At 46.9% G+C, this 24,822-nt stretch overlaps 1 protein-coding gene across 7 annotated transcripts in view; it reads right to left on the bottom strand.

Annotated features, from left to right (window-relative positions):
- KLHL30 (kelch like family member 30) overlaps window positions 1–24,822 on the bottom strand; it is a 51,934-nt gene that overhangs the window by 18,773 nt on the left and 8,339 nt on the right. For 4 of the 7 annotated variants that reach the window (XM_068112331.2, XM_068112332.2, XM_078775705.1 and 1 more), the window contains exons 2-3: window positions 15,419–15,499; window positions 13,231–13,592 (exon numbers count right to left, since the gene is read on the bottom strand). In XM_068112331.2, coding sequence (XP_067968432.2) covers window positions 13,231–13,592; window positions 15,419–15,467 — 411 coding nt within the window. In that variant the 5' untranslated portion in view covers window positions 15,468–15,499. The remainder of the gene's footprint in view (window positions 1–13,230; window positions 13,593–15,418; window positions 15,500–24,822) is intronic. The other 3 variants (XM_068112334.2, XM_078775706.1, XM_068112335.2) reach the window with 1 other exon arrangement.

Genomic DNA, 24,822 nt, shown 5'->3' with positions numbered 1-24,822 from the left:
GTCTGAACCTTGTGAGCTGAATATCTTGAAAAATATGCGAAGTACCAACTTCTAATCTGGTGTGTGGGTGTATCTCGGCATAAGGAAGAACGCTGTTGAAAATTGGGTCGGCACGTCAAAATCCAAGATGGCTGCCGCCATGTATGTCTGAACCTTGTGAGATGAATATCTTGAAAAATAAACGAAGTGTTACATATTTATGTGAATGTATGTGAATTACCATTCAGGTCTTTGCTTATCCATGCGTAGTTGATTAAGGGTTGTTGTGGTTGGAGGGTCAGGAGCCCTTCTGAAAAAGTGTCCGGAAACGGAAGTGACCGGAAACGGAAGAAAAAAAGACACGAGGAAGAAAAGGGCCGAGTATTATTCTTCCTCGCCCCGCTCCGACGAAAGGTGGGATCGACCTTGCGCTGCGTGGAAAAGCGGCGTTCCGAAGCCCGTCAGGCGAGAGGAATTACCGGGACGTGTACCTGCCCGGTGGAGACGTCAAGTTGACGTGGGGCCGTGCATCGACCCCGCGTCTGGCACTGCTCGCGGCACCGTCTAAACAGACGCGTGCGGGTCGCACGTTGGGGCCTAACGCGCCTTTTGCTCTACCGTACCCGCTTCGCGTGGCCACGAGGGGCTGCAGCCACGGTGCCTGGTACGATACCTGCCCGGTGGAAAAACGTCCACCCGGGGTTCGTTCAACCGCCCGAGTGCGGCGACGCCGACCAGTATCTTGGTCAGGAGAGGGCCCAGAGACATTGTGAGGAGCAGAGACCAAAAGGGGGTCGTGAGTACCGAAGTGAACACACATATATAAGATGGCCATCTTAATCATATAGGGGATTGATTGTGGGTTGGGAATTGTGGATGGTTGTTTGCTATTGATTGCTCGGGGAAAATCTCCGTGGTTGTATCATTGAAATTGTATGGTGTCCTTACCATTCAAATATATCCTTGAACATCAGTTTTCTCTTGGGTGGAATTCATATGGATTGCGTGGCGAAAGCGCCTATATAATACAACTTTCTGGCGAAGTTCCTCTCACGGTCCGGGGGTCACCGAGACCAGGTATTCACCGAGGGGACCACGTAACAGAATTGGTGGCTCGTCCAAATTACGATTTGCAGATTCGCAATTGGGTCTACGTCCGGGATCTAAAATTGTATAAAATAATAAAATAATATTTTTATTAATTAAAATTTATTAATTAAGTATTAATTGGAAAATTTTTGGGGAAATTGGGGTAAAGTCTTGGGTGAAGGTTAACAGGTGTTAACGATAGTCACCACGGCGTTTGTGGCACAGAACTTTGCGGTAACACCGAGTGAGGCACAGTTCCGAGCGTTACTAAAGTCGGACCTCTTGAAATTGGCCAAACATTTTAACTTGGAGGTCCGAACTAATTTGAGGAAGGCAGAGTTGCAGGCCACGGTGATACAATCTATGGTGGGATTAGGAACATGGGACGAGTTAGCCTGGGAGTGGCTACCCGAAGAACCAGAAGACGTTGAGCTCCGGAAACTGGAGTTGCAATTACGGAGCCAGGAACGGATTAAAGAAGAAGAAAGGAAAGCAGAAAAGGAAAGAGCAGAAGAAGAAAGGAAAGCAGAAAAGGAAAGAGCAGAAGAGGAAAGGAAAGCAGAAGAGAGGAGAGAAGAGAAACAAGCAGAGGAAAGGAGAGTGGAACGAGAACTCCAGGAAAGGTTAAAAGAAGAGGAAAGGAAAGCAGAAAAGGAAAGAGCAGAAGAAGAAAGGAAAGCAGAAGAGAGGAGAGAAGAGAAACAAGCAGAGGAGAGGAGAGTTGCAAGGGAACTCGAAGCAGAGGAGAGAAAAGCAGAAAGGGAATTAAAGGAACGTGACATGGAGCTTCGGCAGGAAATTAAATTCAAGGAGCTGGAGTTAATGAGAGAACGGGGAGAGGCACCACCCTTGCTGACGGGGTCGACACCTAACCAGAAAACCTGGGATGTGGGCAGACATGTGAGGCTGGTTCCACCGTTCAGTGAAAAGGAAGTCGCGAAATTTTTTCCACACTTTGAGAAAGTGGCTCGACAATTAAACTGGCCGGAGGAGGCCTGGACCATACTCGTGCAAAGTGTGCTGGTGGGGAAAGCTCAGGAAATTTATTCGGCGCTACCAATGGACCAATGTGCAGATTATGAGGTACTGAAGAAGCACATCCTCAAAGCCTATGAGTTGGTTCCGGAAGCTTACAGGCAAAAATTCAGGAATGCCAGGAAGAGGGAGAGTGAGACCCATGTGGAGTTTGCCAGAGTGAAAGAAAACATGTTTGATCGGTGGTGTGAGTCAAAAGGAGTCGGGAAAGACTTCGAAACATTGCGGGACTTGATCCTGGTGGAGGAATTCCAGCAGTGTGTCCACGAGGACATCAAAGTGTACCTGCAGGAAAAGAAAGTACCAAAGTTGTGGGACGCAGCCACCATGGCAGATGATTATGCCTTAACCCACCGAATAGGGGTCCACGAACCTAACTCCTCGCCTAGATCTCCGCAGGGTAGGTGGGGAACAGCAGGTGCGGAGAACGACCATACATGGCGGCGGCCTCGAGATGATTATGGGGACAACTATGATACCCCACCTGTTCGAAATCAGAGGGATGCGGGCCCAAGACAAACTTATAGTTCGGGGGGCCCGACGCAGACCACGAGTTTTTCCTCCGGGCCTACTTGCGCTTTTTGCAAGAAACCTGGACACTTGATGTCCAGTTGTTACCGCATGAAAAGGGAAGACCCAGAGCGGAGTCCGACTATTACGACTCCAAATGCAATGGCCATTGTGAGAAATCGCCATCAAAAGGGTTACCAACCATTTATTTCAGAGGGGTTTGTGTCACGGGATGGAGCCTCGACTAACCGGAAACCGGTTAGGATATTAAGGGACACAGGGGCACATCAATCTTTAATGCTTGAAGGCATTTTGCCATGGTCCGAGGAGACGGCAACGGGGGATAGTGTTCGTTTACAGGGGATCGGGGGCGGTGTTAGTGCTCCCCTTCATGTCATCCATTTGGAGTCCGATTTGGTGTCAGGACCGGTCACCGTCGGTTTACAAGCCACGCTTCCTGTAGAGGGTGTATCTGTGGTTATCGGGAATGATTTGGCCGGGGGTCAAGTTTATGGTAACCTGAGGGTTGGTAAAGAGCCCAGCAGGGAAAATAACACCACACCAGCTCGGGATGGCGACAAAAGTGCCAAGTTATTTGTAGGGGGACTGAACTTCAAAACGGAGGAAGAAGTTCTGACCTCTGTCTTCAACAGATATGGGCCGCTGGTGGAAGTGCGGTTGGTAAGAGACTGGGAAACGCAACAGTCAAGAGGGTTCGGCTTTGTCACGTTTGCCAGCACAAAAGACGCCAGAGAGGCAGAGAAGAATTGGAATGGCAAGGATTTGGAGGGTCGGACCATAACAGTAGGGAAGGCATTTCGTAGGCGTCGAGAGGTCTACAGGAGAGGACAACGGGGCGGTAGTTTTGGTGGTGGCCGCAATCAATATTATTATGGAGGCTCCCTGAGTTACGGCCGCTCCCGAAGGAAGGATTGGCATAGTGGCCGAGAAGGAGACCGCTATTCATGGGACTACAGGGACAAGTGGTCCCACCCTAATTATTAGGGAAGTTCTGAGAAGTTGAAGCACTGAATGCGGCGGAGCCGCCGAGCCAAGATTCCGACACGGCTTAACCGTGAACGCCGTTCCTAAAGGCGTCCATGTAGTGAACTTTCATGCACGGACTAACCGTGAACTCCACGTTCCTCAAGGCGCCCATGTAGAGAACTTTCCTGCACGGACTAACCGTGAACTCCACGTTCCTAAAGGCATCCATGTAGTGAATACTCGGCTTGGCCTCCCGGAAAAAGTGCTATCGAGTGGCTTAACTTTGGATCTTTGATCAACCCCTTAACCTTCATTCACAAGAAACTGACGGTCAAAGTCAGAGGGTCATGAGATGGAGTTTGATTTGGCAGGGACAATGTCGTGGCTGGTGCTTAGTCCAGAGTGAGTAATCTGGAGGGGTTGTGGTGAAATTTTGGTTGCTTTATTTTTAAGTGATAACTGTGCCCGGGGGGAACTGATAATGTGGGGGGGGTTGAGTTATCTGGTTTGTTTCTCCCAAATTGGCCGGCAAAGAAAGTTTTCGCTGGGTTCAAACTTTCTTTCTTGAAGGGGGGGAGTGTTACATATTTATGTGAATGTATGTGAATTACCATTCAGGTCTTTGCTTATCCATGCGTAGTTGATTAAGGGTTGTTGTGGTTGGAGGGTCAGGAGCCCTTCTGAAAAAGTGTCCGGAAACGGAAGTGACCGGAAACGGAAGAAAAAAAGACACGAGGAAGAAAAGGGACGAGTATTATTCTTCCTCGCCCCGCTCCGACGAAAGGTGGGATCGACCTTGCGCTGCGTGGAAAAGCGGCGTTCCGAAGCCCGTCAGGCGAGAGGAATTACCGGGACGTGTACCTGCCCGGTGGAGACGTCAAGTTGACGTGGGGCCGTGCATCGACCCCGCGTCTGGCACTGCTCGCGGCACCGTCTAAACAGACGCGTGCGGGTCGCACGTTGGGGCCTAACGCGCCTTTTGCTCTACCGTACCCGCTTCGCGTGGCCACGAGGGGCTGCAGCCACGGTGCCTGGTACGATACCTGCCCGGTGGAAAAACGTCCACCCGGGGTTCGTTCAACCGCCCGAGTGCGGCAACGCCGACCAGTATCTTGGTCAGGAGAGGGCCCAGAGACATTGTGAGGAGCAGAGACCAAAAGGGGGTCGTGAGTACCGAAGTGAACACACATATATAAGATGGCCATCTTAATCATATAGGGGATTGATTGTGGGTTGGGAATTGTGGATGGTTGTTTGCTATTGATTGCTCGGGGAAAATCTCCGTGGTTGTATCATTGAAATTGTATGGTGTCCTTACCATTCAAATATATCCTTGAACATCAGTTTTCTCTTGGGTGGAATTCATATGGATTGCGTGGCGAAAGCGCCTATATAATACAACTTTCTGGCGAAGTTCCTCTCACGGTCCGAGGGTCACCGAGACCAGGTATTCACCGAGGGGACCACGTAACAGAAGTACCAACTTCTAATCTGGTGTGTGGGTGTATCTACGCATAAGGGAGAACGCTATTGAAAATTGGGTCGTCACGTCAAAATCCAAGATGGCCGCCTTGCGTCTTCCTCTTTGTCAACTCGCATTACTTCACCGACGGGGGACCTAGGCATAACGCTTGTTTTAGCAGCGTCGTCTTCAATGTTCTTTTTTTTTCTAATAAAGACATATTCTGTCATTTTAAAACCACCAAAGTGTGTATTAGGCCCCGGTCACACATAGGCGGATATTTTGGCGACTACTGGCGACTGCCGGCGATCAAGATTTTTCGGCGACTGCTGGCGATTTCGGGCGGTCAAATATGGTCAGGTGGCAGTATGGCGACTGCAGGCGGCCACATTGCGACTGCATTGCGACGACGCCCCGAGTGGGATGGCGACTGTTGAAGATCGACGACGACTGCATTGCGGATGCACGGCGGCAGCGTGGCGACAGTCTGGCGGCTAGATTATGACCGATGGCGGATCGCGGCGGCTGCATTGGGGCCGGGTGGCGGTTTACTCCGACGTCCGCAAGACTGCAATAAGACCGCCGGCAATTGGAGACGATTCACACAACTTTTTAAATCTTTATTTCTCTATTTTACATTTCACTTTATTCATTTCAATGATGTATGACATGAAGCATAAAGATGTTTGATGTACAATAAGAAAGTTAATAAAGATGTATCATTGTAATGTAATAATCAAACTTTTCTGCAGGGAGAAAGAATGGAAATAAAGTCCAACAAATTATTTCCACTGGTTCCAAGTCCCATAAATAAAGTTTCCAAAGGACCAAAGTCCCAAAAATAAAGGTCCCAAAAGTCCCAAGTCCAAACAATAAAGCCATATCCTTGTCGGCACCACAGGACCTCACTCCACGGAGACCCTCACACCATCCTGTCTTGCCATGGAATCGTGGTATGTCGTAATGCAGTCGCCAGGCAGTCGTATCTCTGTCGCCAATGGCCGTAACTCGGCCGCCACTAGTCCTACTGCTGTCGTCGTCAGTCTCCCATAGCCGCAGGGGAGACGTTTGCAGTTCTTCTGTAGTCGATATGCAGCCGCGACAGTGTCGGCCCGTAGTCGGGAAGATGCCGCAGGAAGGCCGTATGGCATTCGCATCTCCGCCGTGCTAGCTGGTGGGGCGATTGCGGAAGACTATGAGCGACTGGGTTGCGGCCGCTTTACACTCTTATTACGGATACCGACGACAGCATGGCGGTTCCATCACGACAGCATGGCGGATCTTTTTTGAGGACGACTGAGCGCGCCGTTTTTAAACATTTAAATATATATTTGGCCCCTTTGCGGCTCTTGCCGACTGCAGCCGACCTGGGGAGGATAACCACGACTACAGGCGACCGTCCATTACGGTTACATTACGATTGTCGGCGGGTGGTGGCGATTTTTCCAGTCGCCAGTAGTGGCCGACAAATCCGCCTATGTGTGACTTAGGCTTTAGGTTTCCCCGTTTCATAAAATGTATCGTTTGATACGTATAATGCTTTAAAACTTCTTCTTTTTTTTATTTTTATTTTTTACCTCAGAAGAGATATCAACATTTAGCCCAGTGAATGTCATTCGCTGTGTCAGTACTTGATGAACTTATAAAGACTTAGTTCCAGATTTGTCAATGGCTGAGGTATATTAACAAACGAATAAAACAGATTTGGCAAAATTCCAACTTTAAAAAAAAAGATCGCATATTCACCCAGGGTTGTGAGAGGCTGAAGAAGAAGAAACCTCGCATGGGCTTCCCAGACCAAATAAATAATTCTGGTTCTGCCTCTGCGATTTTCACGTTTATTACTCCCGCCAGGGAGTAATGCATTCGATCGTGTCCATCCGTGTGTTTGTATGTTCGTGAACAAGATATCTGGAAAAGTTCTGAACGGATTTGGATGAAAGTTGGTGGGATGATTGCCCTTGGGATAAGGAAGAATTGATTAGTTTTTGGTGAAGCTCAGGATATTATTCTGGATCCAGGAATTTTTTTTGGAAATTTTTTTGGGAAAGATTTTTTCTGTTTTACTGCATTAAAGCTTTTATTCTTATTCTTAAATGATGTTTTTCTCCTCTAATTCCGAGATATATCAAAATAAATTCTCTGACAGTTAGGGCTTACTTTCTTTGTCATTTATTGTTTTGGGGAGAGGGGATGTTAAACAAAACGTATTATTCCAACTAAACCCACGGCGGGAGTATGCGCTCTACTGAGTGGCGTTCTAGTTTTTATATTGTTCTGCACTAAATTGGGTGGGTTCTGTCCACTAAAATTCCTGCGTTCCTTTCCAATGAGCCATACCATAGTGTGTATATTGATTGTGTATATTCAGTGTCACCTACCCAACTCATCCACCAAGTTTTCCCACAACCCCTCCAGAGCTTTGAGCTAGAACGGCACAAAGTAGAGAGCATACCTACACCTGGTGAACCGTTTACGTTTTGTATCCACTGATAGGCCAGATCTGGATTCGGACTTGAACCAAAATCGAATCGGCTTGTTCTCGTCACCTAACCAACTCATCCACCAAGTTTAGCCATAAATCGTCCATAACTTTTTAAAAATATGTTATATATCGCTTTTCACCCGATCTCTCAATGATGAAGAATCACTTAAAGATTAATTATCGTATCCGAATCCATATTCAGATCTTCACCAAAATCGAAAGGATTAGTCCTTTTCACAAACCCAAACTCTCCACCAAGTTTCGTCCAAATCCGTCCCTAACTTTTTGAGATATCCTGCTTTTTGTCGGTTTTGGCCCAACCACCCAATGGTGAACAATCCATTAAAAAATTCTAGTAGCCAGATCCGGATCCGGTTCTTCACCAAAATCGAATGATTTCGTCCTTGTCGCATACAAAACCTCTCTGCCAAATTTCCTCCAAATCCGTCAATAACTTGTTGAGATATCCTGCGATGTATCGTTTTTGGCCCGATCTCCCAGTTGTGAAGAATCACTTAAAAATTAAATAATTCTCATATCCGAATCCATATTCAGATCTTCACCAAAATCGAATAATTTCGTCCTTGTCGCATACACTACCTCTCTGCCAAATTTCCTCCAAATCCGTCAATAACTTGTTGAGATATCCTGCTATGTATCGTTTTTGGCCCGATCTCCCAGTTGTGAAGAATCACTTAAAAATTAAATAATTCTCATATCCGAATCCATATTCAGATCTTCACCAAAATCGATTAGTCCTTGTCAGACACCCAACATCTCCACCAAGTTTCGTCCAAATCCGTCCATAACTTTTTGAGATATCCTGCTATCCTGCTATCCTGATTTGAGATATCGTTTTTGGCCCGATCTCCCAATAGTGAAGAATCACTTGAAAAATTATACTAGCCGAATCCGAATCTTCACCAAAATCTAATCATTTCGTCCTTGTCATATACGCTACCTCTCCGCCAAATTTCGTCCGAATCCGTCCACAACTTTTTGAGATATCTTGTTCACAAACAGACAGACATCCAGGGGGTGGAAACATAACCTCCATCCACGTTTGTTCGCGGAGGTAAATATCATGCTGTGTATTGTTTGTGGCCCAACTCTCAATGGTGAAGAATCAAAGAAAAATTTCTTGTATCCGGATCCGGATCTTCACCAAAATGGAATTAATCTGTCCACGCCATAAACCCAATCTGTCGTAAATCAAACTTACGATGGTCACAAACCGAAGTATTCGTACATGCACGGGGAAGGTTGGGGGCCCCGATGATGTATAAATGTATACGAGGAAAAACACATGTAAATGTGTCGGAGGATAACATGCTGTTTGGTTCACCTCGGTGGGCAGCAGGTACATACAAGTTAGTTAGCAGTTGGCGATGGACAGGTAAGGGTTAAGAACACGGTGGGAGCTGACAAAAAAATGGGAACTGAGAGCGAGAGTCGAGTCATCACAAGAGACTTGGCACGTTTGATGCCTGGGTTGCCTGGGTTGCTTGGGTTGCCTGGGTTGGCATTTGCGATTGAGGGCTGAAGAGGAGAATGTGCTGGACAATACAGGAGTACAGGATGGGTGCAATTTGCCTTGATCATGTAGTGAGAGTCAACTACGCCCGTGTGAGTTGCTGCGGCCACGCCTTGGTCAGATCCTGTTCCAGCCCACTGCAAATGTGTCAACCTGTGCCACGAGATGCCATACTCCTCCTCTGCTCCTTGCAGCTTGAAGGTTGTTACTTGCAAAATCGAAGATTTTTCAAGTATATTGGTCGGTTGCGTTTGTGGTTCAGTCTGTCTGTCTGTTGTTTGTTTGTCACCGGCCTACAAGTCACAATTCTAAACCGATCGTCACGAAACTTCACCAAGTTGTATAGGTCGTCCCAATTGAGAAGCCTATTGATTTTGAGGTCAAAGGTCATCTGGAGGTCAAATTTCTAAAATCGGCATTTTAAATCCGATTGACTTGAAAATTGAACAGCATTTGAATATTGAGTCACTAAATTGGGAAATGAACAATTTTTGTGGTCAAAAGGTCAAAGGTCAACTCAAGGTGAAATTTTCTAAATCGTCAATTTTCATCTGAAAAGCCGTCAATTTTCAACCGATTGAATTGACAATTGAACAGCATTTGCACATCGAGACACTAAATAGGGAAACCAACTATTTTTGAGGTCAAAGGTCAACTCTTGGTCAAACTTCTAAAATCATTTTTCATCTGAAAAATCGTCACTTTTCATCCTGTTGACCCGAGCTTTGATCAAGATCGTAGATTTTAATGTTGATGAAATGGACAATTTGCTGTATCAATGGAAACCTTTTTGGGGGAGGGGTGTATTTTGCAAGTATCGTGCTCCTCATGACGTCTTCTTGTTTGTTCATTTGCGGGGCACTGTCACCCTGGCCCAACCCCTTGTTGTTTCAGGCTTGCATTTATAGTTGACCAACAAGCTAAGTACGTGTTCTGTGTTGTCTTGTTGGGGCTCCGTCTGTGCTCTAATCACGGAATTTAATGCACGGAGTGATTTACTGATTTTTGGGGCGCTTTGGTTTATACCACCCTTTCCTTGTAATAAAAGTTATTTAAACTGGTAGTGTGGGGACATTTTCTCTTTCCGCCATTGGCCTGTTGGAAGCGACGAAGCCGCTATAAAATAAAAATGGTGGGTGTTACCATTTTCCCGCTGATTGTTTCAAATTCGGCCAATCACCATTCAACTATCATGCTGTGCTCCACCTATGTGGGATGAGATAAGTCAAATGTTTGCGCACTGTGTGCACATCAGTATATTAAGACAAATAATATTTTCAGAAACCAGTGGTATTCATAGAATACTTACCCTGCGCAGTCAACTTGGTGCGAGCCAACTCTTCTGTTTTTGAAGTGATTTTTTTTTGATCCAATATGGCTGCCAGACCATGTGAGCGATTAAATCATAAATTTATATTCTCTAATATTATTGTTGTGTAGATCATGCGCAATAAATGTCAAACTGATCAGTCCAAGTGTTGTCCCTGTGGAATTATGACATCATAATTAAGTCATTGTTAACACTTAATTCCCCATGCAGAGTTATTTCCATTGAGCCACGTTTTGATTTTTTCCTTAGGGAGGTTTTGGAGATATAGAGGTGCAACGTTTTTCGAAGATGGTACCTGTACCACGTGACGTATTACGTCATAATTATCATTCAATAATACTACAGGAGGGGGAAAAGGGGAAAGAAAATGGGTACCACGTGGCCTATGACGTCATAATTATGAAAAAAAACATTCTACATGTGGAGACGCTCCTATGGTAAGAGGTGCTCTTATGGTGAAAATTTCGTGCCAATCGGATTAACAGTTGCAGAGAATTTTTTTTTTTTCATACTGATCAGATCAAGCATTGTACTTGTCGAATTATGACGTCGTAATGAAGACACTAATGACATTATCATTAACATATCTTATTCCCCATGGGGAGTACTTGACAATGAGCCATGTTTCAACTTTTTCAATTGAGCTGTTTCGGAGATATAGAGGTGTAACGTTTTTCCAACATGGCGTCCATACTACGTGGCCTACGACGTCATAATTATGAAAAAACATTCTACAGGCGGAGGCGCTGTTACGGATTCGTCACTTCCGTCTTTGTGGTTTTCATCCACTGGAAGCATTTTTAGTTTCATGTACTATTATTGTTACAGTTTGAGTGTGAAATGGAGATAACTGTTTTCAAAGGTAAAAATTCGTGTTTCAAAAGAAAAACGAAATGGATCGGGAGAAACTGGAAGAGGAGGAAGAAGAAGCGGATCAAATGAGATCGGGAAAGAAAGGTCGATCTTCGAGGTGTCGAGCGGACGCTGGGGGACATTGGTCACGAGCGAATATTGGTTTCCCCGGGAAAGGGGTGCCTCTGACAGTGTCGCTATCGCTGTGGCAGATAAACCTGCGTGACGGGTTTTGCGGTTGGTTCCGAAAGTGAATCATCGCGGGAGATCCGGTATGCCTCCATTACGGGCCCGTCCGCCATTTCGCCTCGCACCAGCCATTTCACCTCGCGCCAGCCATTTCACCTCGCACCAGCCATTTCACCTCGCGCCAGCCGTTAGCCTGGTTTTCTCGTGTGTGTCGTGGATTTCGCTTTGGAATTCGTGGTTCTCCGCTTGGGAGCCGCTGCTTGTTCATGTCAGCGTTCTTGTCTGGGGAACCGAAGGTGTGAATTCCCAGTCGCCTTTTGGGTGAACTTTTGCCTGACTGACGTTGGCCCGACCCCACCCAGCGGCTCTTCGGCAGCATCGACTGTCAGCCATCCTGGGTTCAGGTCCCAATACGACCTTTTTCTTGTGATCACCAAAGCGTGGATCGACTTTGGCCTGGTGTCGTGACAGTGACTTTGGGGTGTTACATTTCACTCACGTGGAGTACCGTGAGTGATTGAGTTAAGAAACTGGTGGTACCATCATAGGAATTATATGGTGTTTGTTGTGCAATTGAGATTTTATTGTACGTGTGCAATTTGTTATTATTGTGTGATATTAATACAATACTTTGATTTTGTAACAATTGATTGGTGTGGTTTCACCATTGGTCATTGGCACACATAATATCACATCTTTCTGCCGTGACTCCTTTCGGGGCTCGGAGGTACACCGTGACTGGGGTTTGGGGAGGAGCACGTAACAGGCGCTCCTATGGTAAAATTTTGTGTAAATCGCACCAACCGTTGCCGAGAAAGTGAATTTTAAAAATGTAGACACGCATGTACGCCAAATGTATGCAACCACATTTTCACTTTGCGAGCGCAGGATAATGACGTTGCTTTCCCCTTTGATTTTGTATAATATTTTTCTCAAATTGCTTTTCAACAACTTCATAATCCTACGAAGGTGCTTCAAATTAGACCTAGACTTCATATTGTAATTTAGCATTTTACAGATGCGTGTGTTTAAGGATACCTTCATATAAGGCTTGGTTTGCATTTTATTACTCCCGCTAGGGAGTAATGCATTCAATAGTTTCTGTCCTTGTGTCCGTGTGTGTGTGTGTATATGTTTGTGAACAAGATATCTGGAAAAGTTCTGAACGGATTTGGATGAAAGTTGGTGGGATGATTGCCCTTGGGATAAGGAAGAATTGATTAGTTTTTGGTGAAGCTCAGGATATTATTCCGGATCCAGGAATTTTTTTGGGGATTTTTTTTTTTCTGTTTTACTGCATTAAAGCTTTTATTCTTAGTCTTAAATGATGTTTGTTTTTCTTCTCTAATTCCGAGATATATCAAAATAAATTCTCTGACAGTTAGGGCCTACTTTCTTTTTCATTTATTGTTTTGGGGAGAGGGGATGTTAAACAAAACGTATTATTCCAACTTGACCCACGGCGGGTGTATGCGCTCTACTGAGTGGCGTTCTAGTTGATTATTCGATTCTGGTCTTAATATGTGTATATGGTGATCATAAGAGATTTTTTCTTTTCCACAAGGCCTTGCAGCATTATTTGATGGGACAGTTGTTGCCTCCTGTTCAGTTCAGGTATCTGAGCTTTTTCATAAACTCCGTGATAGGTGGCATTGCATTCCCTTAGGGTCGTGGTTTTACTGTCCCATACTTAGAAGCACAGTTTACCCTTGCAAATGTCTCAACTGCTGGTCAAGTGACAATATCTAATTTTAAAAGGTCAAAAATCAACTTCTCACCTGTCTGACCACAGTAAATTGCAGATGTCCAGCTGCCTCAGTGATGGCCTCCACGTTATCCTGGTTGATAGTGAGGCGTCCAGTATAGGCAAAGTCCAACAACATGGCAAGTGTGGCTGGCTCGACTGCAGGCAATTCAACAGATGTCGCTTTTACCTCCAAAAACTCTCCCGAAAACATGGCTCGGAAATAGGGACTGCAAAGGGCCAACACAGCACGCTGGCAGGGGAAGGCTTGCCCTCCGGCCATCAGAGTGACATCGGTGAAGGCAACTTCCTGCCGTAGCATGTCGAAGCCAGCTAACATGGTTGCAGCATGAGATGGTGCACAAAACTCCAGGTCATCCACAAAGCGAACCATGGCTGGAATGAGATATTTAAATTCTCAAGGATAGCACTGGCTTATCAGTTTATGATGTGAAATCTTAAACATTTTAAATGCTTTTGTGATACTACCCATGAGTAATGGTGTGAAAATCAGATACCGTGGGACCCCGTTATTTGCGGGGGATACGTTCCTGGAAAATTCCGCAAATAGGGGGGCATTGTTTCAATGGAAAAAGGGATAGGTTCCCGAGTCGCAAAAATCCGCAAATAGAGCGGAACAAACCGCGAATGGCGAGGCAAATCCCGAGAATGTCGATGATAATCTGCAAAGCTCGATGAAAGTCCCAGAAATGGCGAGACAAAACCCGTGAATGTCGGCGATAATCCCGGAAATGGCGAGGCAAATCCTGCGAATATCGACGATAATTCACAAAGATCGATGAAAACGCGAAGCACACGGCAGTGAATGTAGAAGCAGGTCGTGCTCCTGGCTCGAAGACGTTTTTTTTTGTCTGTACATCCAACTGCTTTGTGTATGCTGGTGAAAGATGGGTTTTATAAATGTGTCAAGCTAGCGGCTCGTGAAAATATTTTTTTGCGCCCCTGAAAAACCGTGAATTAGTGGAACACGGCCACGAATAGGAAAAAAAACGCGATTTCGCAAAACACGGCCACAAATGGGAAAAAAACGCGATTTCGCAGGACACGGCCGTGAATAGGAAAAAAAACCTTAAATTCACAGGACACTTTTCCGCGAATAGAGAAACAGGTTGCATTTTAGCAACCGTGAATACGCGGAACCCACGACTAGCAAAACTACGAATATTGGGGTCCATCTGTAGTTATTTTTATAATACCACCTGCAAGCTATATATATATATATATAAAATACCACTGCATCCTGCCAAAACAGCTGAGGGAATTTTGGTGCAAAAAACCCCCAAACTAGAGAGTACATAGAACACCTTACGCCATGCAACCTTGAGAAAAAGGACATGCAAAGGGTCTTTTCAACTGTTGCTTTGCATACTGCATGAAACAAACAGTGCTAGGCACCGTCATATTTGTCTGAATGCTGAATCTCAGTGATCTCACAGATACTCTGCCCTCAGGGCATGAGACAGCACAAATATTTTGTTTAAGTACTGCAACACGAGTTTATGAAAGTGCCAAGAAGGCAATTCGTGTTCTACATTGTTCAAGTATATGATTCAATTTAAACAAGGAGAAAAAGACATCAAATGTCATAACCCCCATGGTTTTAGTAATTTTGCTGTACAGAGTTAAAGGCAGCCAGTCGGCCATCTTTGGTCAGATTACAAAACAAAATCTTCTGCATATGTATAATCTCATGTCTTGCCTTTGCGCCAAGTTTGAACAAGATCGGTAAATGCATGTCCGAGAAATGGTTCAGGACGTGTTCAATATTGTTTTTTTTTTTACAACTGAAATGGCCGCCAGTCTACCATCTTTGATCAGATCGCAAAATAAAGTGAGGCGCATGTATATGCCATCATGTGCTGTGCTTGTGCCTAGTTTGAACAGAATTGGACCATGCATGTTCAAGAAATGTTTGGGGACACGTTTAAGTAACAAAATGGCCGCCAGTCCGCTATCTTGGATCTGATCTCGATGCTTATGTAAGGCATCATTTGTTATCTGTGTGCAAAGTTCGAAGAAGATCGGTAAATGCATGTCCAAAAAATGGTTGAGGACGTGTTCAACATCGTTTTTTGTTTTTTTTTACAACTAAAATGGCTGCCAGTCTGCCATCTTTTATCGCATCGTGAAACAAAATGATGTGCATATGGATATCATCATGTGATGTCTTTGTGGCAAATATAAACAAAATTGGTCCGTACCTGTCTGAGATATGGTTGTGGACGGACGCACAGATGCGTCCCAATCCATAAGCCCCCGTTTCGGACCAAGTCCAATGTGGGCTAATAAAAGACAAAATGTAAAGGTTGTAGAAAAAAATTTTTTTTGGAGGTTTACTGCTGTTGATGCACCATCTTTTACACCACCTTATTCAACACATTACATAAGTTATTCTTATCTTATTAAGTTATATTTAACACATTACATTAAAATTCTTGTGCTGTATACACTATCCAGAATACACGCAACATGTATATTTGTGCACATAACACATAAGCCTGTAAATGCATAGTTTGATTTGGCATGGTTTTGTCATGCAAGGACAAGCCATGGCATAACTTACATGCAAAATGTGTTTTTATTTAAATATAATTAGAAGGACTGCCTTTCAAAGGTTGCATTTTAGTGCCCATGTCAACTTGCCCTGAGACAGTTACCACAGTGTGCACTGCCATCAGAAAGTGGACAAGACAAAGCAGGGTAGGCAGATTCTACCCTTCTTAAAGGTCGTTCATGAGTCAGATGGGTTTTTCTTAACCAACAATCTGATTGCGCCATGATAATTCTCCTGAGACAAGTTCAATTTCAAGAAGCGGAGAATCCAAATCAACTTCATGGATTCCAGTCAAATGTTTTCATCATTTCGCCATCACTGTAGCCGAGTAGCTCAGCCTTACTAACTAAAGTACACAATTAAGACTTTGAACTGGGACCACTCCAAAATTAGGTGTAAATCATGTATGGTTTGGTTAAACTTTCTAGCCGTACGATGGTTTGAGTCGTCACGTGCTCACTAAGCATTGTGTGATGGCTGTACAGGCCAATGCAGGACACACAGTGTCGACCGCAAACATCACAGTTATAGACTGGTCCTCGCGGAGATTCAGCATGTTCTCCATTCATTCCATTCCATTCAGCTGTTCTCAAGTATCACATTTTTACCTGACATGACATCTGACCTCACCAAAATCACCTCACTCCTCACCTTTGATGCCAAAATATAATCAGTTCATCTTTGCATCATAATATTGTTGCGGATATGAGGACTGTATTTTTTTTGATTGTGTGTATTATAATTATTGTTTATTCTGCGCCTCCTGCCTCCGGAGCTGTGTAAAGGTCAAAAGGGCGTCCCATAATTAGTCCATAAAGCATCCACACCACAGCCAATCATAGAATACCCCTGTTCAATAGTTATATCTTATTATGTGTTTTAGGGTAAGGCTGTGTCTCCCATTAATTGAAATACTCCATTGCACCAGTGAAAGAGATAGATTCCCTTCATTCCCATTCCCAAAACTTCCATTCCCCCTTTTTGTCAATTGCCATTCGCATTGCCAACCAACAATTGCCGCCATTGGCCACAAGGCAGGGTTGGGGAAGAAAGGCGGGTCCCCACCTCGTCATAGAGGTGAGGAGTGAGTCAGCCCCACTCAACCAACCACAAACAAGGGGTTGGACTTGGAGAGGGTGTGGAGAGAAACATCGAGGAGGTTCGCGAAGGTTGAGGGGCGGGGCCTATATAACCCGCAGGCAGGGCGTTTCCCAAAGAGATGAGCTTCTACAGAGAGATGAGAGGGAGTCCAAGCAGTTGGGTCCAGGAGAGGCGCTTTGAGTTGAGTCCGAAAGAAGTCCAGGGTTGAGCTGCAGCTCGAGCCACTGAAACTGCATTTACTGCAGCTCGAGCCACTGAAACTGCATTTACTGCAGCTCGAGCCACCGAAACTGCATTTACTGCAGCTCGAGCCACCGAAACTGCATTTACTGCAGCTGGAGCCACCGAAACTGCAGCCACAGCAGCGTGAGGCCTGGACGGCAGTTTGGAGCAGGGCCGCGAAGGGGCGGCGGCTGCCCAACGAGTCGATCGGTTGCAGGACCAGTTGGACCTCCCTATCCCGCCAGCCATCCATCTCCCGCCAGTCCTATCATCATTCCCCACGTGAGTCTGTCCTTGTTTGTTCTGTCCCTGGGTTAATTAAGACTGTAGGTAAGCTAGCGTTGCACTGTGTATCTAATCTCTTCTGTAAATAAACGTGACTGCTTTCTGCCTGCTTATATGTGTAAATAATAAATCCAATTACTCTTCTGTACGTCTTCTTCCTCTTTGTATTCGGTCACTTTAGAGTTTTCCATATTGAGCAGCTGCGGTGCGATACGGCCAACGTTTGGGTGGAATCGGGTTCTAGTCGGGGAATAACTGTTCGGTCGCGGTAATACCACCGCTCGGTAAAATAACATCCTTTAACCGCGTCCGTAACAATTGGTGTCAGGAGTAGGATACGAGGCCCGAAGCGCGCTTAACGCGCTCAAAATTACGAGCTGCTGAAAATTTGTGTTTTAAAGGAAAACCCGAATTTTGAAATTGCGCCATGGCTGGTCAAGGCAATCGGATGCCGGTGGGTGAACTAGGAGAGGGGTTAGGAGTAACCCAGGATCAAATGGAGGGGAGCAATGAGGAGGCGGTTGAGGGGGTATCAGACGCACAAAATGGCGTCCTCGCGCACGAGGCTTCAGGCGCGCAAAATGGCACCTCGCACATGGCTACGGCCGCCGCACCCGCTGCACAAGTGGGAGGGATGGCCCAAATGCAGGCCCTCATGGAGCAATTTATGGCGCAAATGCAGGCGTCTCTCAAACTGCAGAGTGAGCAATTGGGGGTAATGGGGAACCGGATGGATGCTCAGGGTGAGCGATTGGAGGGCCAAATGGGGGTAATGAGGGATGAAGTGAGGGCTGATAGTGAGCGATTGGGGGGAGAAATGGGGGGCAAAATGGGAGAAATGGGGGGCAAAATGGGAGAAATGGGGGAACGGCTAGAAGCTAAATTTGAGGGGTTAGACAACGGGATAAAAGAGGTAAAGAATGGGTTAACGGGGGTGGAAAATAGAATGGCTGCCCAGGAGAATCAGTTAGAGGGGGTGAAAAATGGGTTAATGGGGTTAGAAAATAGGATGGAAGACAAATTGCGGGAAATAGGGGAGCAATCCGCCCGGGAAATCGAACAGATGGGGAACCAGATGGAGGAGATGAAGGAGGAGATACGACGAGGTGTAAGTGAGGAGGTCTCGGGGGTACGCGAGGAGGTAAAGCGAGGCGAAAAGCGTATAGAGAAAGAGGTGAGGAATAATACGGCGAGGTTACAAGGGGGAATAGAGGGTCTGACGAAGGGAGTAGAACAGCTGACAGTGGGACAAAAGGAACTAGTGGACCAAGTGGAAAAGAACACGGCAATAATCGGGGGGTTAAAAGCGACACAAAAAGACATTAAAAACGAATTAATAGCGACACAGAAGGAATGGCAGATGGTACATGAGGGGTTGACGAAGAAGTTGGACGAGGTGACAGAGGTAATGGAGACGAAGGACCGGCAGGTGAGGACGCACATAGAAACGGTCAAGGTAGCCTTAGAGGACGAACTTGAGGAGACGCACCGGGAAATAAAAGAGGTGAAGCAAAAATTAGAGGAAGTGGAAGAAGAGGTGAGTGAAATTAAGAAGAGACGGACAGAAACTAAAAGAGAAATCCAGGAGGAGGTGATGGAATATGTACAAGGTCGGTGCCAACTCATAATGGTGTGCTCACTAACCAAATAAAGAGTTTGCAGGTGGCAGAGGAGGTGCGGAGACGAGGTGCCAAGGTGAGTGGCGATATACGTGGAAATGTAGATGATGTGAGGGGAGCTTCAGTCGGCTTGGGGGTTGATGTGGACCCGGGTGTTCGTGAGAGGCCGTTGGTGAAGTGTGTGACAGGTCTGGTGTGCGAAAAAAGAGGTGTGCGAGAATGTCCGACCATGGGGTGTGTGAGGAAAAAGTGCGCGCCAAGGAGTGAGTGTGCTGTCAAGAGTGAGTCGGTCGTAGCGCGTGTGCGAGGGGGCACATGGAAGCGCGGTGTGGTGAGTGTTACTGAGGATGTAACGAGAGTGTACACCTGTGGTGAGTGTTACAGAGGATGTAACGAGAGAATGTACGCCGGTGGTGAGTGTTACGGAGGAAGTAACGGGAGAGTGTGCGCAAGAGGATGCGCGAGAAAGGTGTGTAATGGACAGGTGCATGGGGAAAGAGTGCGCTGTCAAGAGTGAAGGAGAATGCACGCCTGTGGTGAGTGTTACAGAGGATGTAACGGGAGAGTGTGCGCGAGAAAGGTGTGTAACGGACAGGTGCATGAGGAAAGAGTGCGCTGTCAAGAGTAAGGGTGAGTGCGCTGTCAAGAATGGAGGTGAAAGTAGTGAGAGTGACACGGAGCGTGAGTTGGTTGTGACAGGTGAACGAGGATGTACACCTGGAATGGAAGGATGCACACCTGGAATGGTAGAGCGTGTGTGGGAATGCACACTTGAGTTGGTAGTGAGGCACGTGGTTGGGTGTGCGAGTGAGAGCACACCTGTGATTGTCATAGAGGAGGTGACCGAGGATGGGGCGCGAAGAGGTGTGTTGGTGAGGTGTGCGAACGGCGAATGTGTGCCAAAGTGTTCGGTGGTCAGGTGTGTGACCAAGTCTGTGAGCGGAATGAGTGTACCTGGGTGTGTAAGAGAAGGTGCAATGACCAAGAGCATGGGAATAGCTGGATGTATGAGCAAGAAAGGGGTAGCGTATGCGTGTAAGCATGCAGGTGAGGCATCGACGGTAACCGGGTTAGCGGTTAGAGCGACTTATAGCCGAATCGGGCCCTCGGTGCATGCCGGGCTTCGCGTGCCGCGAGAACCAGCGGGGATCCGAACCGCGGCGGGTCCGAAAGGACCGCCATACGCGATCCACGCTGGGCCTCGCTTTGAACGGCCGCGTCCGTGCTCCACTAGGCGGAGCGGGCAGCCCAATAGGAAGGGTCGCCATGGCGACCCCTTTTTGTGGAGACGTGCCGGCAGATCGAGATCGGGCCATTGGATGGCTCCGGGCCGAGGTGATGCGTGGGACCTCGGCCCGGGTAAGCGTCCTTCCCTGCACCGAGTGCCGGACGCATCCAGCCGCTGGCACAAAACAACCCGCATTCATTGCTCGGCTTTACGAAGCCGAGCTCTGGAAGTGAATTGGCGCACCGAGAGGCACTAGTAAGTAGACGGGTGATGAGGTTAGTGTTTTGGACCCAAAATTAGAAAAAGGCAAAATTTGAGGATTGGTACGGTGATTGGCAGATGATTGGCAAAATTTTTGATTGGCTGAAATTTGGTGAGCAAAATTGATAGTGGGACCTCCCCGATGTGGTGGGATGGGCAATCCACCATAAATCACAGAGGGGGGAAAAGGAGCACTAGTTCTATGGGGTTGATGGCAGTGAAAACTAGCCCGGGTGGGTTAGGATATTGTGTGTAGGGACCTAGAAGATGACATTAGGTGACGTTAAGATTAGGTAGTGACAATGACACCTGTAGTGGGGACGCAGGTAGATTAGTGTGGATGATAATGACGTGGTATGTGCTTAGTTTAAAGGGAAGACGGGGAGCACTAAGTTAGCAGGGCAACAGGTAGTTCAGATGATGCCGTGTGAGTGTTGGAGGTGTATTCAAGTGTATTGGGCAGTGTGTGAGGAACAGGTGTGATTGCACAGGTGTGCAACTGAACAGGTGTATGGAGCAGTGTTTGAGTGATGGTAATGGTGAGGTGTGTTGTGTTGACCAACTGGTCCAGGAAGAGGAGGAAGGTGCAGGTGGCACGAGGTGATTGCACAGGTGTGCAACAACAGGTGTATGTGGCTATGTGGAATCAATGGTAGTGTGGAATATCTGGAGTATTGGAATGGATGGTCGTGGAGTGAGTATGGTGGAAACAATGGAGTGGAGTGGATGGTGCGAAGGTGTGAATGGGGGAAGAGTGGACCCCCATCACGAATACCCGGGGCGGGTAGTGTAAGTGTTAGGTAGAGGGTATAGGTAAATTGTGGTTGGATATTGGCATCTGTGGTGCGGGTGACAGAATGGTATTTGGATGGGTGCATTAGTGTTGTGGAAATGGCTGGGCGTGTAGCCTGTTAGTGTGTGTAGTTGGTTTGGGCACTCCACCACTGTGAGGATGTCGGCCAGGTGAGGCCGCAGGTGGGCTCTGGGAGCCGGTAGAGTAGTTGTAGATGGGGCCCGAGGATCCGGAGGACGGACCCGGGTCGCCCAGTGCCAGAGGGCACCAAGGGGTGACAGAGCCAGGAGGGGCCTTCCCCAGTTAGTTAGGTTAGGGTGAGGAGCTAGGTAAGCTCGGGTGGCAACTGCAGTGGTGGAGGTGTGCAGGTGGGTAGACCTGCTGGGAGAGCTACACGTCACAGCCCAGAAATTGTGCAAGGGCACCGGGAGATGAATCGGGGGAGTGAGACCCCAAATTGAGAAGCACCACAGTTGGTCAATGGGAATTGGTTTTTAGAACCCATAGTGTAAGTTGGCCAATGGATTGGCAGGGAAAGACCCCGGGTAGTGTAACGTGTGTTAATGTCATTTAGAAAGTAGTTAGGATGAAGTCTCCTCGCACCATCTGCATCCACTCACCTGAGGTGACAGGTACTCCACACCATGCCAGGTTGTTTGATTATTTTATGATGCAAATGTTTTGGATTGTGAGACGCATCATGACGTGGGTGTGACATTGTGCTTTGTGTTCCATCTCTTCCTCCTTATGAGGATTGATGATGAATTGGGTGATGGCAAATTTTGAAGTAGAGGGATTGTGGTGACGAATTTGGTATAGGAGGAATATGGGGAAGACGTGACAGTAGTGACGAATTTGTAAAATGTGTAGATTTTTGGTAAATATGGGGTAAGGGCAAGGGTAGTGTAGGTGACAGGGGGGGGTGACGTACGGTAGGGACGAGCTTTCTCATTTCGCCCGCCGTACGCATTTTGCCTTGCATTGCCTTATTGATGTGTACCCTTGTGACCTTACCCCTCGCTCATTTGTCTTCCCCCTTTTGTCTCCCACATGACCTGTGCGCCATTGGGCGCCGAGGGGAGTGTGCGTGAGTCCTCCATTGTGCGCCCGGAATTCCCAAAACCAGCTGTCTGCATCGATGCACCACATTATGGACCACATGTCAGTGGCCGAGCACCACTTATGGACCCCATGGGTTGGGGCATGGCCCCTCTGCTGGAACCGGCCATGAGGGCCCGAAATCTTGCTGGCGGACCTTGGCCACAGGGCACCGATGCCCCACAGGTGAACCACACGTAGTCGGCCCTGTGGGCCATAAATAAAGAAAATAAAATGGACACGTTGGGCACACTTTATTGCAAATAGGCCGCCAGTAAGAAAATGAGAGAGAATGACAACAACTGGAAGATATAATAATAGCCAGCAGAGGGAGCCGAAGAGCAAGAGATCACCTGCAGGGTTAGGGGTTGTTGATTTATTTTTATTATTGAACATGCATTGAACACTGATGAACTGTGGTGACTGCACCGATTGGTGCTTGAGGGTGTGTTGGTGCGTTATAGGTGCTTTCATGGTGCATTGATGCAGAGCAGACTGTCTCCCCCCCCAGAAAGAACAATTACAGGTCCTGGGTTAGTTTTGTAAATAAAAGCAGAATCAGTGTAAATAATGCTCCCCACCGTCAATGTATAGTTTGAAGACCATTCCGCAATTCGGTTAAATGTGGGCGTAAGTCTGTTAGGCAGGGTGCAATGGAGCAGCGGGACACATTTATTTATGTTTTAAAACTGTCGCACTCAGGGTCAGGTTAAAAGTAGAGGGAACTACACCTACGTGTCACACTAAATAAAAGTTGTAGGCCCGGGACGTGCCTAAGAGGAGGAGGGTGCAGTGTTGCGGATATGAGGACTGTATTTTTTTTGATTGTGTGTATTATAATTATTGTTTATTCTGCGCCTCCTGCCTCCGGAGCTGTGTAAAAGTCAAAGGGCGTCCCATAATTAGTCCATAAAGCATCCACACCACAGCCAATCATAGAATACCCCTGTTCAATAGTTATATCTTATTATGTGTTTTAGGGTAAGGCGGTGTCTCCCATTAATTGAAATACTCCATTGCACCAGTGAAAGAGATAGATTCCCTTCATTCCCATTCCCAAAACTTCCATTCCCCCTTTTCGTCAATTACCATTCGCATTGCCAACCAACAATTGCCGCCATTGGCCATGAGGCAGGGTTGGGGAAGAAAGGCGGGTCCCCACCTCGTCATAGAGGGGAGGAGTGAGTCAGCCCCACTCAACCAACCACGGACAAGGGGTTGGACTTGGAGAGGGTGTGGAGAGAAACATCGAGGAGGTTCGCGAAGGTTGAGGGGCGGGGCCTATATAACCCGCAGGCAGGGCATTTCCCAAAGAGATGAGCTTCTACAGAGAGACGAGAGGGAGTCCAAGCAGTTGGGTCCAGGAGATGAGCTTTGACAGAGAGACGAGAGGGAGTCCAAGCGGTTGAGTCCAAGAGAGGCGCTTTGAGTTGAGTCCGAAAGAAGTCCAGGGTTGAGCTGCAGCTCGAGCCACTGAAACTGCATTTACTGCAGCTCGAGCCACTGAAACTGCATTTACTGCAGCTCGAGCCACCGAAACTGCATTTACTGCAGCTCGAGCCACCGAAACTGCATTTACTGCAGCTCGAGCCACCGAAACTGCATTTACTGCAGCTGGAGCCACCGAAACTGCAGCCACAGCAGCGTGAGGCCTGGACGGCAGTTTGGAGCAGGGCCGCGAAGGGGCGGCGGCTGCCCAACGAGTCGATCGGTTGCAGGACCAGTTGGACCTCCCTATCCCGCCAGCCATCCATATCCCGCCAGCCATCCATCTCCCGCCAGTCCTATCATCATTCCCCGCGTGAGTCTGTCCTTGTTTGTTCTGTCCCTGGGTTAATTAAGACTGTAGGTAAGCTAGCGTTGCACTGTGTATCTAATCTCTTCTGTAAATAAACGTGACTGCTTTCTGCCTGCTTATATGTGTAAATAATATATCCAATTACTCTTCTGTACGTCTTCTTCCTCTTTGTATTCGGTCGCTTTAGAGTTTTCCATATTGAGCAGCTGCGGTGCGATACGGCCAACATTTGGGTGGAATCGGGTTCTAGTCGGGGAATAACTGTTCGGTCGCGGTAATACCACCGCTCGGTAAAATAACATCCTTTAACCGCGTCCGTAACAATATATACTTCTACCAAGTTTGGTCAAAATCCCATTACTGGTTTACAGTAAGCACTGCAACAGAATTTTTACCTAACAGGCCATCTGGTCTTTGACCTTTTGACCCCATAATCTAAACTAGGTCATCTTTGCATCGTTACACATACGTGCAACAAGGTTGACTTGGATCCCTTCAGCCATTCTTAAGTTAACGCAGTAATGAAAACCTATAACGGATGGACGGATGCACAGACAACCTGAAAACATCAGGACTTCGTTGGCGGAGGCATAAAAAAATAAACAGGTGATTTTTTTTCTTGCCAATTATATAAGTAGATTTTGGA

This window comes from Myxine glutinosa, chromosome 4 (assembly GCF_964187855.1).
Source record: "Myxine glutinosa chromosome 4, kmMyxGlut1.1, whole genome shotgun sequence".
NCBI classification, from domain to species: domain Eukaryota; kingdom Metazoa; phylum Chordata; class Myxini; order Myxiniformes; family Myxinidae; genus Myxine; species Myxine glutinosa.
The sequence above is the reverse complement of the archived record's forward strand: the minus strand, read 5'-3'. Positions and strand labels throughout refer to the sequence as shown.